The 11,688-nt window shown below is 47.3% G+C and overlaps 2 protein-coding genes across 2 annotated transcripts; both read left to right on the forward strand.

Moving 5' to 3' along the window:
- Positions 1-121: 121 nt before the first annotated feature.
- On the forward strand, positions 122-6,541 carry fam114a2 (family with sequence similarity 114 member A2). Its single transcript, XM_084474388.1, has 15 exons — positions 122-225; positions 1,129-1,224; positions 1,591-1,702; positions 1,899-1,989; positions 2,243-2,344; positions 2,426-2,520; positions 2,688-2,822; positions 2,912-3,112; positions 3,232-3,355; positions 3,536-3,612; positions 4,002-4,151; positions 4,298-4,446; positions 4,827-4,899; positions 5,174-5,227; positions 5,324-6,541. The coding sequence occupies exons 2-15, from the start codon at positions 1,148-1,150 to the stop codon at positions 5,423-5,425; spliced, it is 1,542 nt and encodes a 513-aa protein (XP_084330514.1). The 5' UTR covers positions 122-225; positions 1,129-1,147; the 3' UTR covers positions 5,426-6,541.
- Positions 6,542-8,317: 1,776 nt separating this feature from the next.
- cnot8 (CCR4-NOT transcription complex, subunit 8) lies at positions 8,318-11,688 on the forward strand. Its single transcript, XM_084474392.1, has 6 exons — positions 8,318-8,502; positions 8,882-9,075; positions 9,560-9,721; positions 10,238-10,382; positions 10,480-10,590; positions 10,956-11,688. Exons 1-6 carry the CDS (start codon positions 8,386-8,388, stop codon positions 11,085-11,087), a joined length of 861 nt encoding a protein of 286 aa, XP_084330518.1. The 5' UTR covers positions 8,318-8,385; the 3' UTR covers positions 11,088-11,688.

Here is an 11,688-nt window from a genome sequence, read left to right on the forward strand (position 1 = left end):
CTTTAAGTGCCAGTAGAAGGCATATACATTTTCTACACCGACATAGATGAGGATATAGCAGCATACAACAATAAGGGCCGATAGGGGGCAGCATCTGCAGCGCTGAGCGGTGGGAGACCGTTTTACTACCAGAGAAGAAGAAACAATCAAAACATCCGTGACGTGGCTGATCGAGTGATCAATCTGTGCGGACAAAAGAAGAGTTTTAATTGATCAGCCTCTGAGGTAAATTCATGGTATTTAAATACGCTAAATCTATTTCAACAGGTCAGTCCTCTGTGGCGTTCGTGTTCAAAGTGTCAGCATCACGTGTGAACTAGTCGTGATCTCAGTCAGCCAATCATCTTTACGTGGATCCTCAACATATCATAATTCATGAAGTAATCATAAAGTCTCTGCTCAAACAACACGGCGTGTGAGATATCAAATACCAAATTACACAATTGAGCACAAAGTAATGTTCTTCAAGAACTGGCGCAGAGAAGCATTTATGAAAAGTAGGAGTTGAGGAACGCTTATATCAACCGACCTATCGATAAGCGGAGCTGGTTTACTTTTAATTGACTGTCCTCTTCGATGTCGTCCTTTGACATGTTTGAGTAATCGAGGCACAGGGCAACCCAAGCTTTAAAATCCAACATTATCCCCATTACTGCTGTGTGAAGGTTATCGTGACGTGTTATTGAAGAAGTGATCATGCCGTGATTATGACGTGATTATGAAGTGATTTATGAAGTGATCATCATGAAGTGATTATGACGTGATTATGAAGTGATCATCATGAAGTGGTTATGACGTAATTATGAAGTGATTATAAAGTGATCATCATGAAGTGGTTATGACGTAATTATGAAGTGATTATGAAGTGATCATCATGAAGTGGTTATGACGTAATTATGCAGCGATCATGACGTGATCATGAAGTTTCAGTAAAGTGCGCCAGTCTCTTCTCTCCAGTAATCAATGAATGTTATTGATTAGTCTTGTATATATCAACATGCTAACTTTATACATTTTTCTTCAAAAGTATTTTATTTGTACTGCTATTTGTACTGCGGTAAAAAATAAATTAAAAAAAAGTCCAGATATCTTGTGATTAGTAAAGTGTGTGTGGTCCTGGTGGTGCAGGGAGGCTGTGAGGACTGACATGGCTGAAGCTGGACCCCCTGGTGAGATGGAGCGGAGGGTCTCCCCGGTCGGGACGCCGGACCCTCCCCCAGCAAGGTGGCCCCTCCCTCCACACACATTGTATCCAATCAAACGTTATTTACACAGAGCAAAGTATCAAAACAAGGCAGGAACTACCTTATATATAACACTAATACACATTATATAACTGAAGTTAAACCACTTTATATACAACACTAATACATTTTATGTAGGTGAAGTTAAACCACTTTATATATAACACTAATACATAGTAGATAACTAAAGTTAAACCACTTTACAACACTAATACATAGTAGGTAACTGAAGTTAAACCACTTTATAACACTAATACATACTAGAGTTCATCAACTTCTTTCTTCCCATCACAGTACATTTGTGGTTTGCATGTCAACACCAACTAACAGGTAGTTACCCTCACAGCACCACAGACGTAGCCCCCACCAGAGAGGGGCGAAGGAGACCCAGAGAGCACCCTCCATCCTCAGACCCCGAGCTTAGCCCCAGCCCCTCCCCAGAGGTTCAGCCCACCATGGTAGGTACCTCTGGTCTAGTCAGTATCAGGTACCTGGCCTCTGGTCTAGTCAGTATCAGGTACCTGGCCTCTGGTATTTTCTCTGCTCTCTCCTCTGAGTGTAATGAGTATGATTATAATAATCAGAATGATTATTGTTATTATTATTATTATTATTATTATGATGATGATAAACACCGGGCCCCCCTCCTCCCAGGCCCTCGCAGACTCCAGCGGGGGTTGGGGCTACTGGGGCAGCTGGGGGAAGACCCTGCTCTCTACCGCCACCGCCACCGTCAACACCGTGGGTCAGTCTGCAGCACCGCGCTATGACATCACCACCATCATGCTATGACATCACCACCATCATGTTATGATATCACCACCACGCTATGACATCCCCACCACGCTATTACATCACCACCACGCTATGACATCACAAACCATCACGCTATGACATCACCACCATGCTATGACATCATCACCATGCTATGACATCACCACCACACTATGACATCTGACTGTAGGTGTGTGGTATGGTCTGTGTGTTGTGTTGTCCAGGTCAGGGTCTGACGCAGGTGATGGAGAAGGCCGAGACCTCGCTGGGCCTCCCCAGTCCTGCTGAGCTGTCCTCCCAGGTCCAGGAGGAGGAGAGACAGACAGGTAACCATTGCAACAGGTATCTTAGCAACAGACGGGTAACCTAGCAACAGGCTGATGTGTCCTGTATTGATTGATTGCTAGAGGCCCGTGGCGAGCCGGATGGCGAGAACACAGATGGACCATCCGCTGTTGCCATGGGGATGCTGTCGTCACTTAGCAGTGTGGTCCAGCGTTCCGTAAGGACATGCCCCCTAACCTAAACACATTGCCTCTCACCTTAAACCACACCTCCTCCCCTTAACACACGCCCCCTCCCCCTAACATGAGGCCTCTCCCCTTGTTGTTCTTTTTGCGTCAGTAAGACCTCATCCTAACCTTGTTGTTGTTGTTGTTGTTGTGTCAGAGTAAGACGGTCCTCTCTGGTGGTCTGGATGCCCTGGAGTTCCTGGGGAAGAAGACGATGGACGTGATCGCCGAGGGCGACCCGGGCTTCAGGAAGACCAAGGGCCTGATGATCCGCCCCTCCACGCTGTCCCAGGTCAGCCCCGCCCCCCACCACTCCTCGCCCCGCAGGCGTCATCCGGTGTGTGTTCTGAGGTCATCCGTCGTGTGTTGTGATGTCACTAGGTTCTGCGGGAGGCCAAGGAGGAGGAGGAGCAGTGTCCTGGAGGTCATGGAGGTCCTGGAGGTCATGGAGGTCCTGGAGGTCCTGGAGGTCCTGGTCCAGAGACCAGGAAGACGGCCCACTACGGCCGGCTGTTTGACGAGTTCCACGGCCTGGCCCACCTGGAGGCGCTGGAGGCCCTGTCCAGAGAGAGCCAGGCCAAGGTACCCCCGCGCACCTGGCCTTTGAGGGTTATCGTGTGTGTGTGTGTGTGTGTGCATGCGTGCGCTAGGCGGGCTCCTTGCTAGCCAGGGTATCAGGTTTGTGTGTGTGTGTGTGCTAGGTGGGCTCGGTGCTAGCCACGATATCAGGGGAGCAGCTGGTGGACCTCAGAGAGCAGCTGGACCGGATCAGAGATGCTTTCACCCTGGAGGAGTTAGACGATGACGAGCTGGACGACAAACAAGGTGACCTAACACCACAATGACATGAAACTACAGCACAATAACATGCAACTACATCCCCATAACATGGAACTACAGAACAATAAAATGTAACTACAGCCCCATAACATGGAACTACAGCGCCATAACATGCAACTACAGCACAATTACAAGTTAACAGTGGTTCTATCTGGTTGTTTCCAGATCTAGAGTTTGAGAAGGAGCTAACACTGGCCTTAGCCCGGCTGGAGATCTCTTCATCTGCTGAGCGACTTGGAGCGGTATGACACGCACCACCCTGGACACTGTAATACTTTGATAACACTCAGTAGTTGATAATTACAGGAAGTAGTTGTTAATAACAATAGACATGTGGGGGGCGGCAGTACCTCAGGAGGTAGAGTGGGTTGACTTGATCATCGGCTCCTCTTGTGAGTGTCGAGGTGTCCCTGTCTGCATGGTTGACTCTGCCGTCTGTTTGAATGTGTGTGTGAATTGTTTGAAGTCGCTTTGGACAAAAGTGTCAGCAATTGTAAAAGTAAACGCTAACTCATAGGTTTCTTCAGGTCCTTAACCCTAAACCTAACTCATAGGTCTTAGCTGCCCGGTCCTTAACCCTAACTCATACGTCTTGGCTTTAACCCCTGACCCTGACCCATACGCCCTGCAGGCATGCTTGAGGGCGGGCCAGCAGCTTGCGGAGATGAGCACAACAGAGGAGGAGATAAAGCTGGAGGAGGTGAAACAGGAGCAGGAGGAGAAGGAGGAGAAAGAGGAGGAGAAGAGCGAAGAGGATGTGTGCAAAAGATTTTCGGTGGAGGTACACAAATCTTTGTTAAATAATACACATGTGATGTTGTGGTGGCTGTAATAGTGCTATTATGGGATGTAATAGTGTTAATGGTGTTATTATGGGATGTAATGGAATGTAATTATGGGATGTAATGGTGTTATTATGGGATGCAGGAGGTGCACACGGCCGCTATCAGGAGCCTAGCTGAGGTGACGGCCCACTCCATCCAGCACCTCCTCAGAGCAGGAGAGAGGACACTGCTCTGCCTCCCTGACCAGGAGGTGCAGAGCAGCAGCCTGGAGCAGAGCAGCGCCCTGGCTCAGTGAGACACGCACACACACACGCACACACGCACACACGCACGTATGCTCACACGCACGTATGCTCACACACACGTATGCTCACACGCACGTATGCTCACACGAATGTATGCTCACACACACCCACGCACACACGCTACATGCACACACACACACACACACACACACACACACACACACACACACACACACACACACACACACACACACACACACACACACACACACACACACACACACACACACACACGCGCGCGCGCGCGAACCGACACCACTCACACCACATACACACACACGAATATATGTGTTCATGTAATATCTATAGTAAAGAATTCTATAACTTTATGTCTTAAAATATACATTTTGAATGTCTTCATTTCAGAGTCACACTTGTTTTGTGTAAAGAGATCTCTCTGCTGGCCAAGAAGTTCACTTCCTGTCTGACTTCTACAGGGGTGAGTCCTACAAGAGTATCTACCTCTAACTAGTACACAGTACTCCTATATCTAACTCTAACTAGTACACAGTACTCCTATATCTAACTCTAACTAGTACACAGTACTCCTATATCTACCTCTAACTAGTACACAGTACTCCTATATCTACCTCTAACTATTACAAAGTACTCAACTATTTTATTCTTTTTTTTTTCTTTTATTCAGTATGTGTACTCTGTGTGTGTATCCGTGTGTGTAACACTCTTGGTCCTAATAACGTTTTGATTGACAGGCCAATGAGAAGGGGGAGGTTCTTAATCCTCTGATAACAGGAGTCTTCCTGGAGGTAAGCCACTCCCCCACTTTGCATGCGCCACAGCTCATAGAATACATTCTACATCTATAGGCCTATAGATATAATAATCATCCTGTTGTTTGCCAGGCGTCCAACAGCGCCTCCTACCTGCAGGACGCCTTCCAGCTGCTGCTGCCTGTGCTCCAGATCTCACACATCCAGAGAACATCTGGAGCAGGACAGCCATGACCAACCTCTTCTCCTCCTCTCCTATCCCCCTCTCCCCCTTATCCCTCCTCCTCTTCTCCTCCTCTCCTCCGATCCTCCTCATTTGCCTCCTCATGTCTCCTCTTCATCTCTGCTCTCCTCTTCTTCACTCTTCTCCTCTCATCTCTTCCTCCTCTCCCCCCTAATCTCCTCTTCTCCTCCTCCTTTCTCCTCCTCATCTCTCGTCCTCTCCTCCTCATCTCTACTCTCTTCTCCTCATCTCTCCTCCTCTCGTCCTCCTCTCCTCATCTTTCCTCTCCTTCTCATCTCTGCTCTCCTCTTCTCCTCTCATCTCTCCTCCTCTCCTCATCTCTCCTCTCCTACTCATCTCCTCCTCATCTCTGCTCTCCTCTTCTCCTCTCATCTCTCCTCCTCACCCTCCTTGTTTCTTTGTATCTGTTCTCTTCCTCTCCTTTCTACTCTTCTCTTCATCCCTCCCTTTCCTTTCACTCTGTCGTTTCTCCTCTGCTGCCTCATCTCATCTCCTTTCCTGTCCATCAGAACACGACCTTGAGATTAAAGTTTACAAAACCATGTCCAATTACTCAGGTGAATCCTGCTGGTTGATCGCTATGGAATACTATTATGGTATGGAAAGCTGTTTGTATTGCAGAGATCAAAGGAAAGACTAAGTACAGCTTTGATCACATCATGTAATGGAGTTTTAATGTTGGCTGAGATGGTGTTATTATGGGATGTAATAGTGTTATTATTAGGACATCATGCAGGTGTAAAACCCTGTTCCTCCATCCACACTTTAGTAGTGGATGGACCCTACTTTCTGTCAAGATGCTACAGCATTATTAGGGAAGGTTTGATGGCAAAGACAACAAAATCAAACCAGACCTCCGCTTGCTGAAGATGTGGTTCTACTCGACAGAGGATGGAGCAAGGAAGGCCATGTTTAATAGTTCAGAGAGAAATGGAATTATTTTGAGAGCCGGGATGTCTCCCAGGCTGCCGTTAAACATGGAGTAAGAAATGTCCTTATATCTTTTCAGAAAATTCCACTAAATAATGTTAATTGTCATGCATTTGGTGTACATACATCTTTGGTGGTTTGGGAAAATATGTTTTCCAAATAAAAATCCAATCCTTTCATGTTTTTGCTGGATGTTATTCAACACAATTACACAGAAACAGACTGAAAGAGTAATGGTACGCGGTCCGACAATGAGGTGAGAGGGGCTATAAAGAGAGTGGTCTGTTATACCAGCTGACCCTCCTTTCACTACTGTTCAACCCCTAGCGCCACCTTGAGTCTGAAATGCCATGGTTTGGTGCAATCTGGTGAATTTTTCTTGCTCAAATTTGTGCTTTTATCAATTCATGGTGGAAATGTATGGTCTTTGATAATGTAAAGAAAAACATAATTGGTTCCACAATCATCATTGTGACCATACACTCGCACAGAAACTGCTTTTGAGATGTTCATACTTTAATAATTATTTTTTAATATACTTTATATTGTGTGTTTTATCATTGTCGTAGCAGAGTGGAAGGAGCAGGAAGAGTAGGCATTTCACTGCTGGTTGTGCATGTTCTGCATGCACTTTGGATGTGTCGTAGTTCCAATGCCCACCGCCAGGGGCGCTGTGTCGACCGGCAACTCAGCTCGCAACGCTCTTCTTCTGTGTTTCTTTGATTTCCGTTTTACTGTGCTGTGAAGCTAACGGTGTTAGCATCATACAACATCCGCTGAACCCGACCAAACACTGCCGAGCTCCAGGTAAACAACTTCTTCTTTCACAGCTTCAACTTATCATTTTTTAACGTCGGATGTAAAGCCGCGCATTGGCTCTCCATGTTAGCGTCTGTCTGTTTGAGCTGTTTGAATGTAAACGTGTAGAGCTAACGCTAGCGGCTACAACGAGAGACACTTGTGTTAAAGAGCTACGAAGCTAAGCTAGCGTGAGCTGCTGCTCCGATGAGGACTGATGCTGAGCAGCTCCTGTGCTCTCTGACCTAGCGGCTAGGCTAACTGTGATGGGTACCTGTTCATCAAAGAGAACTTGGTTCATTTGAGTTCCTTGTTATTGATTATTATAATATAAGTTATTATTGATAATTGATATTTATTATGATTCCTGTTCTCATTGTGAGGTCAGTTCCCGCCATGCTGCTGTCAGGTGCTGTGTTGAGCAGCTGATGCTGAACTTAATAATACTGGTTTCATATTGCCTCTTGTGTCCGACACATGCCCACATCTGGCTGCTTCATGCACACATCTGGGCCATAAATGCTTACTTTGTGTCTGATACATGCCTACATTGTGTTTGATACAAGCCTACATTACATTGTGTTGGATACATGCCTACATTGTGTCTGATACAAAGCCATATCGTATCCTACACATGCCTACATCATGTCTGATACATTGCCCACATCGTGTCTGATACATGCTCATATCTATCCGATAAATGTCCAAATCTGTCAGATAAATGGCCATGTCTGTCTAATTTCAACAGTAGTGCTTAACTATGTCTTATGTTCTAATGCTGAGACAATCAAACTGAGAGACGCTGCTAAACTATTTTTCTACTCTACTCTTGACTTTTTGTTCCTTTGTAAATTCTCCTTGACTACTTTGAAAAGTGCTCCATAAAAAACATATAAATTATTAGTTTACAGAGAGATTTGGAACTGTAAAAAAATATATAAATAATAATGTGTTTATTAGTTGAGTTTTGGGATTGTAATAACAGTATAATAACATGTAGCTTTAGTAAAAAAAAAAAACACTTAATTGGAGACACTGGTTAAGTGTTTTTCCCTCTGTTCTTCTGAATCCTCCAGAGCGTACATCTTTCAGACCTGAGACCCTGACTCCAGCCGTCCCCCCTTAGACCTAGAGCCCCCGACCTCCCCCAGACCCCCTCCCCTCTCAGACCTAGACCCCTCCCACCGTGTCTGAGGCCCCTCCCCCTCCCAGCGCCGCCACCATGCCCGCTGCCCTGGCGGACTCGTCCCAGATCATCTGCGAGGTCTGGGCCAGCAACGTGGACGAGGAGATGCACAAGATCCGACACATCATCCAGAGCTTCAACTTCATCGCCATGGTAACGTCCCCCATTCTGCCTCAGAGACATGGTCCAGGCTGTTTATCTGTGGAGCCCACAGCTCAAGGGCTTCACAAGGGTGAGGGAAGGGTTAGATGCTGATGGAGCGGCTGATGACATATTTTCTGAAAATCTCTATGGACTTAAACAACAAGAGTCTTCTCATCGGGCAGCTAGACATTTGATTAAAAGGAAAAATAAAGACTAAATGATTCTTAGCTGACGGATCAGACCCAGACAGCCTGTAGTGTTTTGCTCTAGATTGCAGGCAAACAAAAGCCACAAGACTAAACAGTGTGAGCTTCATCTTGTTGAGTGTGTTCCGACCATGTTTAGAAGGTCATGGCCGCTCATCCTCCCTCCCTCCTCCCGTCTCCAGGACACAGAGTTCCCGGGCGTGGTGGTTCGGCCCATCGGGGAGTTCCGCAGCACGGTGGACTACCAGTACCAGCTGCTGCGCTGCAACGTGGACCTGCTGAAGATCATCCAGCTGGGCCTCAGCTTCATGAACGAGGACGGAGACTACCCCGCGGGGACCACCACCTGGCAGTTCAACTTCAAGTTCAACCTCACGTACGTTCACCTGGAGACCGGGCTCCTTGTAGCGTCACTAGACCTGACCTCATTCACCTGTAGACCGGGCTCCTTGTAGCGTCACTAGACCGGACCTCATTCACCTGGATACCGGGCTCCTTATAGCGTAGCTAGACCTGACCTCATTCACCTGTTAACACCTGTAGATGAGCTCCATGTCGCGTAACTAGACCTGACGTCATTCACCTGTAGAGCTGCTCCATATAGTGCAACTAGACCTGACGTCATTCACCTGTAGAGCTGCTCCATATAGTGCAACTAGACCTGACGTCATTCACCTGTAGAGCTGCTCCATATAGTGCAACTAGACCTGACGTCATTCACCTGTAGAGCTGCTCCATATAGTGCAACTAGACCTGACGTCATTCACCTGTAGAGCTGCTCTTTGTAGCTGAACTAGCCTGCAGGTGAGGGTGCAGTGTGTGAGTCAGCAGACTCACACACTGTCTCTCTGTCTCTCTAGGGAGGACATGTATTCCCAGGACTCCATCGACCTGCTCCAGAACTCGGGCCTCCAGTTCAAGAAGCACGAGGAGGAGGGCATCGACACGCTGTACTTCGCTGAGCTGCTGATGACCTCTGGCCTTGTGCTGTGTGAAAACGTCAAGTGGCTGTCCTTCCACAGGTAGCTACGCTGTACACACAGGTCTCACACACTAGGGAGCACACTTCACGTCTCAACATGCACACAAGTTACACACTTGCCAGGGTGGCTGAGTAGGTAGAACGGGTTCACCCCTGACCCGAACTGCTCCCGACCAGCTCGCTGTCCTCATGCATGGCTGACTCCGCCCTCTGTGTGTGAATGTAAGGCAATAATTGTAACATGGTTTGAGTGACGACTGGTTAGAGATGAGCTGTAGAAATGCAGTACATTTACATTCACCTCAAATCATGAGATACACACGAGTAAACACCCCTCACATCCTCAGATACACTCTAGTAAACACACACTAGTGAACACCCCTCACATTCTATTTATATTAATATATGAGGTCCTGTGATTAGTTAATGGTGTTAATGTATGATGTCATATGGGATAATTTCATGGTGTGAATGTGGCGACGTCATGAATTGAACGTAATATGAGGTCACGTGATGACCTTGTGGTGTTAACGTATGACGTGGTGTGTGATGTCAGCGGCTATGACTTCGGCTACCTGGTGAAGCTGCTGACGGACGCCCGGCTCCCGGAGGAGGAACACGACTTCTTCCAGATCCTCAACCTCTTCTTCCCGGCCATCTACGACGTCAAGTACCTCATGAAGAGCTGCAAGAACCTCAAGGTACCGTCTGGAGGAGGGTACCAGGCTGTATGGATAGTGTTTTTTGTTTCATCTTAAAGAGTATAGAGTGATTGAAGGGTCGTGTTTCCTGTGGCAGGGGGGCCTGCAGGAAGTGGCGGACCAGCTGGAGCTGAAGAGGATTGGTCGACAGCATCAGGCCGGCTCTGACTCTCTGCTCACGGGAATGGCCTTCTTCAGGATGAAGGAGGTACTGCAACCCTATCAATGCTACAACTTATAACACTGCTACTACTACTACTACTAGTAGTACCTTCTCAAGGATGAAGGAGGTACTGCTAATACTACTACTGTTACTGCTGAATACCTTCTTCAGGTTGAAGGAGGTGCTGCAATCCTATAAATACAAAAACTACTAGTACCATCTTCAGGATGAAGGAGGTTCTGCAGTGCTATTACTACTTGTACTACTAGTCCCTTAATACTAGTACTAGGATGGAGGTCCTGCAGTACTTGTACTACCACCTTGTACAGCATGAGGATGTGGGCGGGGGTTAGCAGCACAGAGCCGTGCTCTCTGATAGGCCGATGTTAACGTCTCGCTCCCCTCCCCAGCTCTTCTTCGAGGACAACATCGACGACGCTAAGTACTGTGGGAGGTTGTACGGCCTGGGCTCGGGCTTCGGCCAGCCGCAGAACGGCCTCTCCAGCTCCGCCCAGGACCAGGACTCCAACAGCAAGCACTGAGCCTCCACCAGTGGAACACTTGTTTTAACCAGCACCCCGACCGTAGGACCACGTCCACCACCACCTCCGCCTCCTCCACCAGCAGACCACTGGACCGGACCCCTTGGCTTTTACTGGTTTTATATGACCTATATTCCCAATATATGGTCCCACTGGCTGTATATTCCCCCCGATGTATGGTTTGACTGGCTATATGGTCTAAATTCAGAACGCCTTTTTAAAAATATTTTTTTTATGGCTGCAAGACTCCTTCAGTGGGACCAAGATGGGGGTGAGAAGCCTTCTCTATCTCTGCCCCGTCGTCACAGAGCTCCCCGACCCGCTCTGTGGTGGCTGCCATGGAGGCCGTGTTTTAAGTTGTACTGGGAAGGACGTGTCAATTAAAATTGTACCATTTTTGACAGCAGAAACACAGGTTTTAGCCTCTTTCCCCGTTGAGAAGGTCTTTTAAAGCTGGTGGGTTTTTAAGACGTCGCCCTCGATCTCCAGTCTGATGTTCTGTACATTTGCTTCTCTTCCAACGATTCACTGCAGATGGTTGTGGTTCTTTTTGTTTTTATGTCATACATTGTTTTAAACAGTTGTACATTAAATTGTTTTC

This window comes from Micromesistius poutassou (genome assembly GCF_964030765.1).
Source record: "Micromesistius poutassou genome assembly, chromosome: 10".
NCBI classification, from domain to species: domain Eukaryota; kingdom Metazoa; phylum Chordata; class Actinopteri; order Gadiformes; family Gadidae; genus Micromesistius; species Micromesistius poutassou.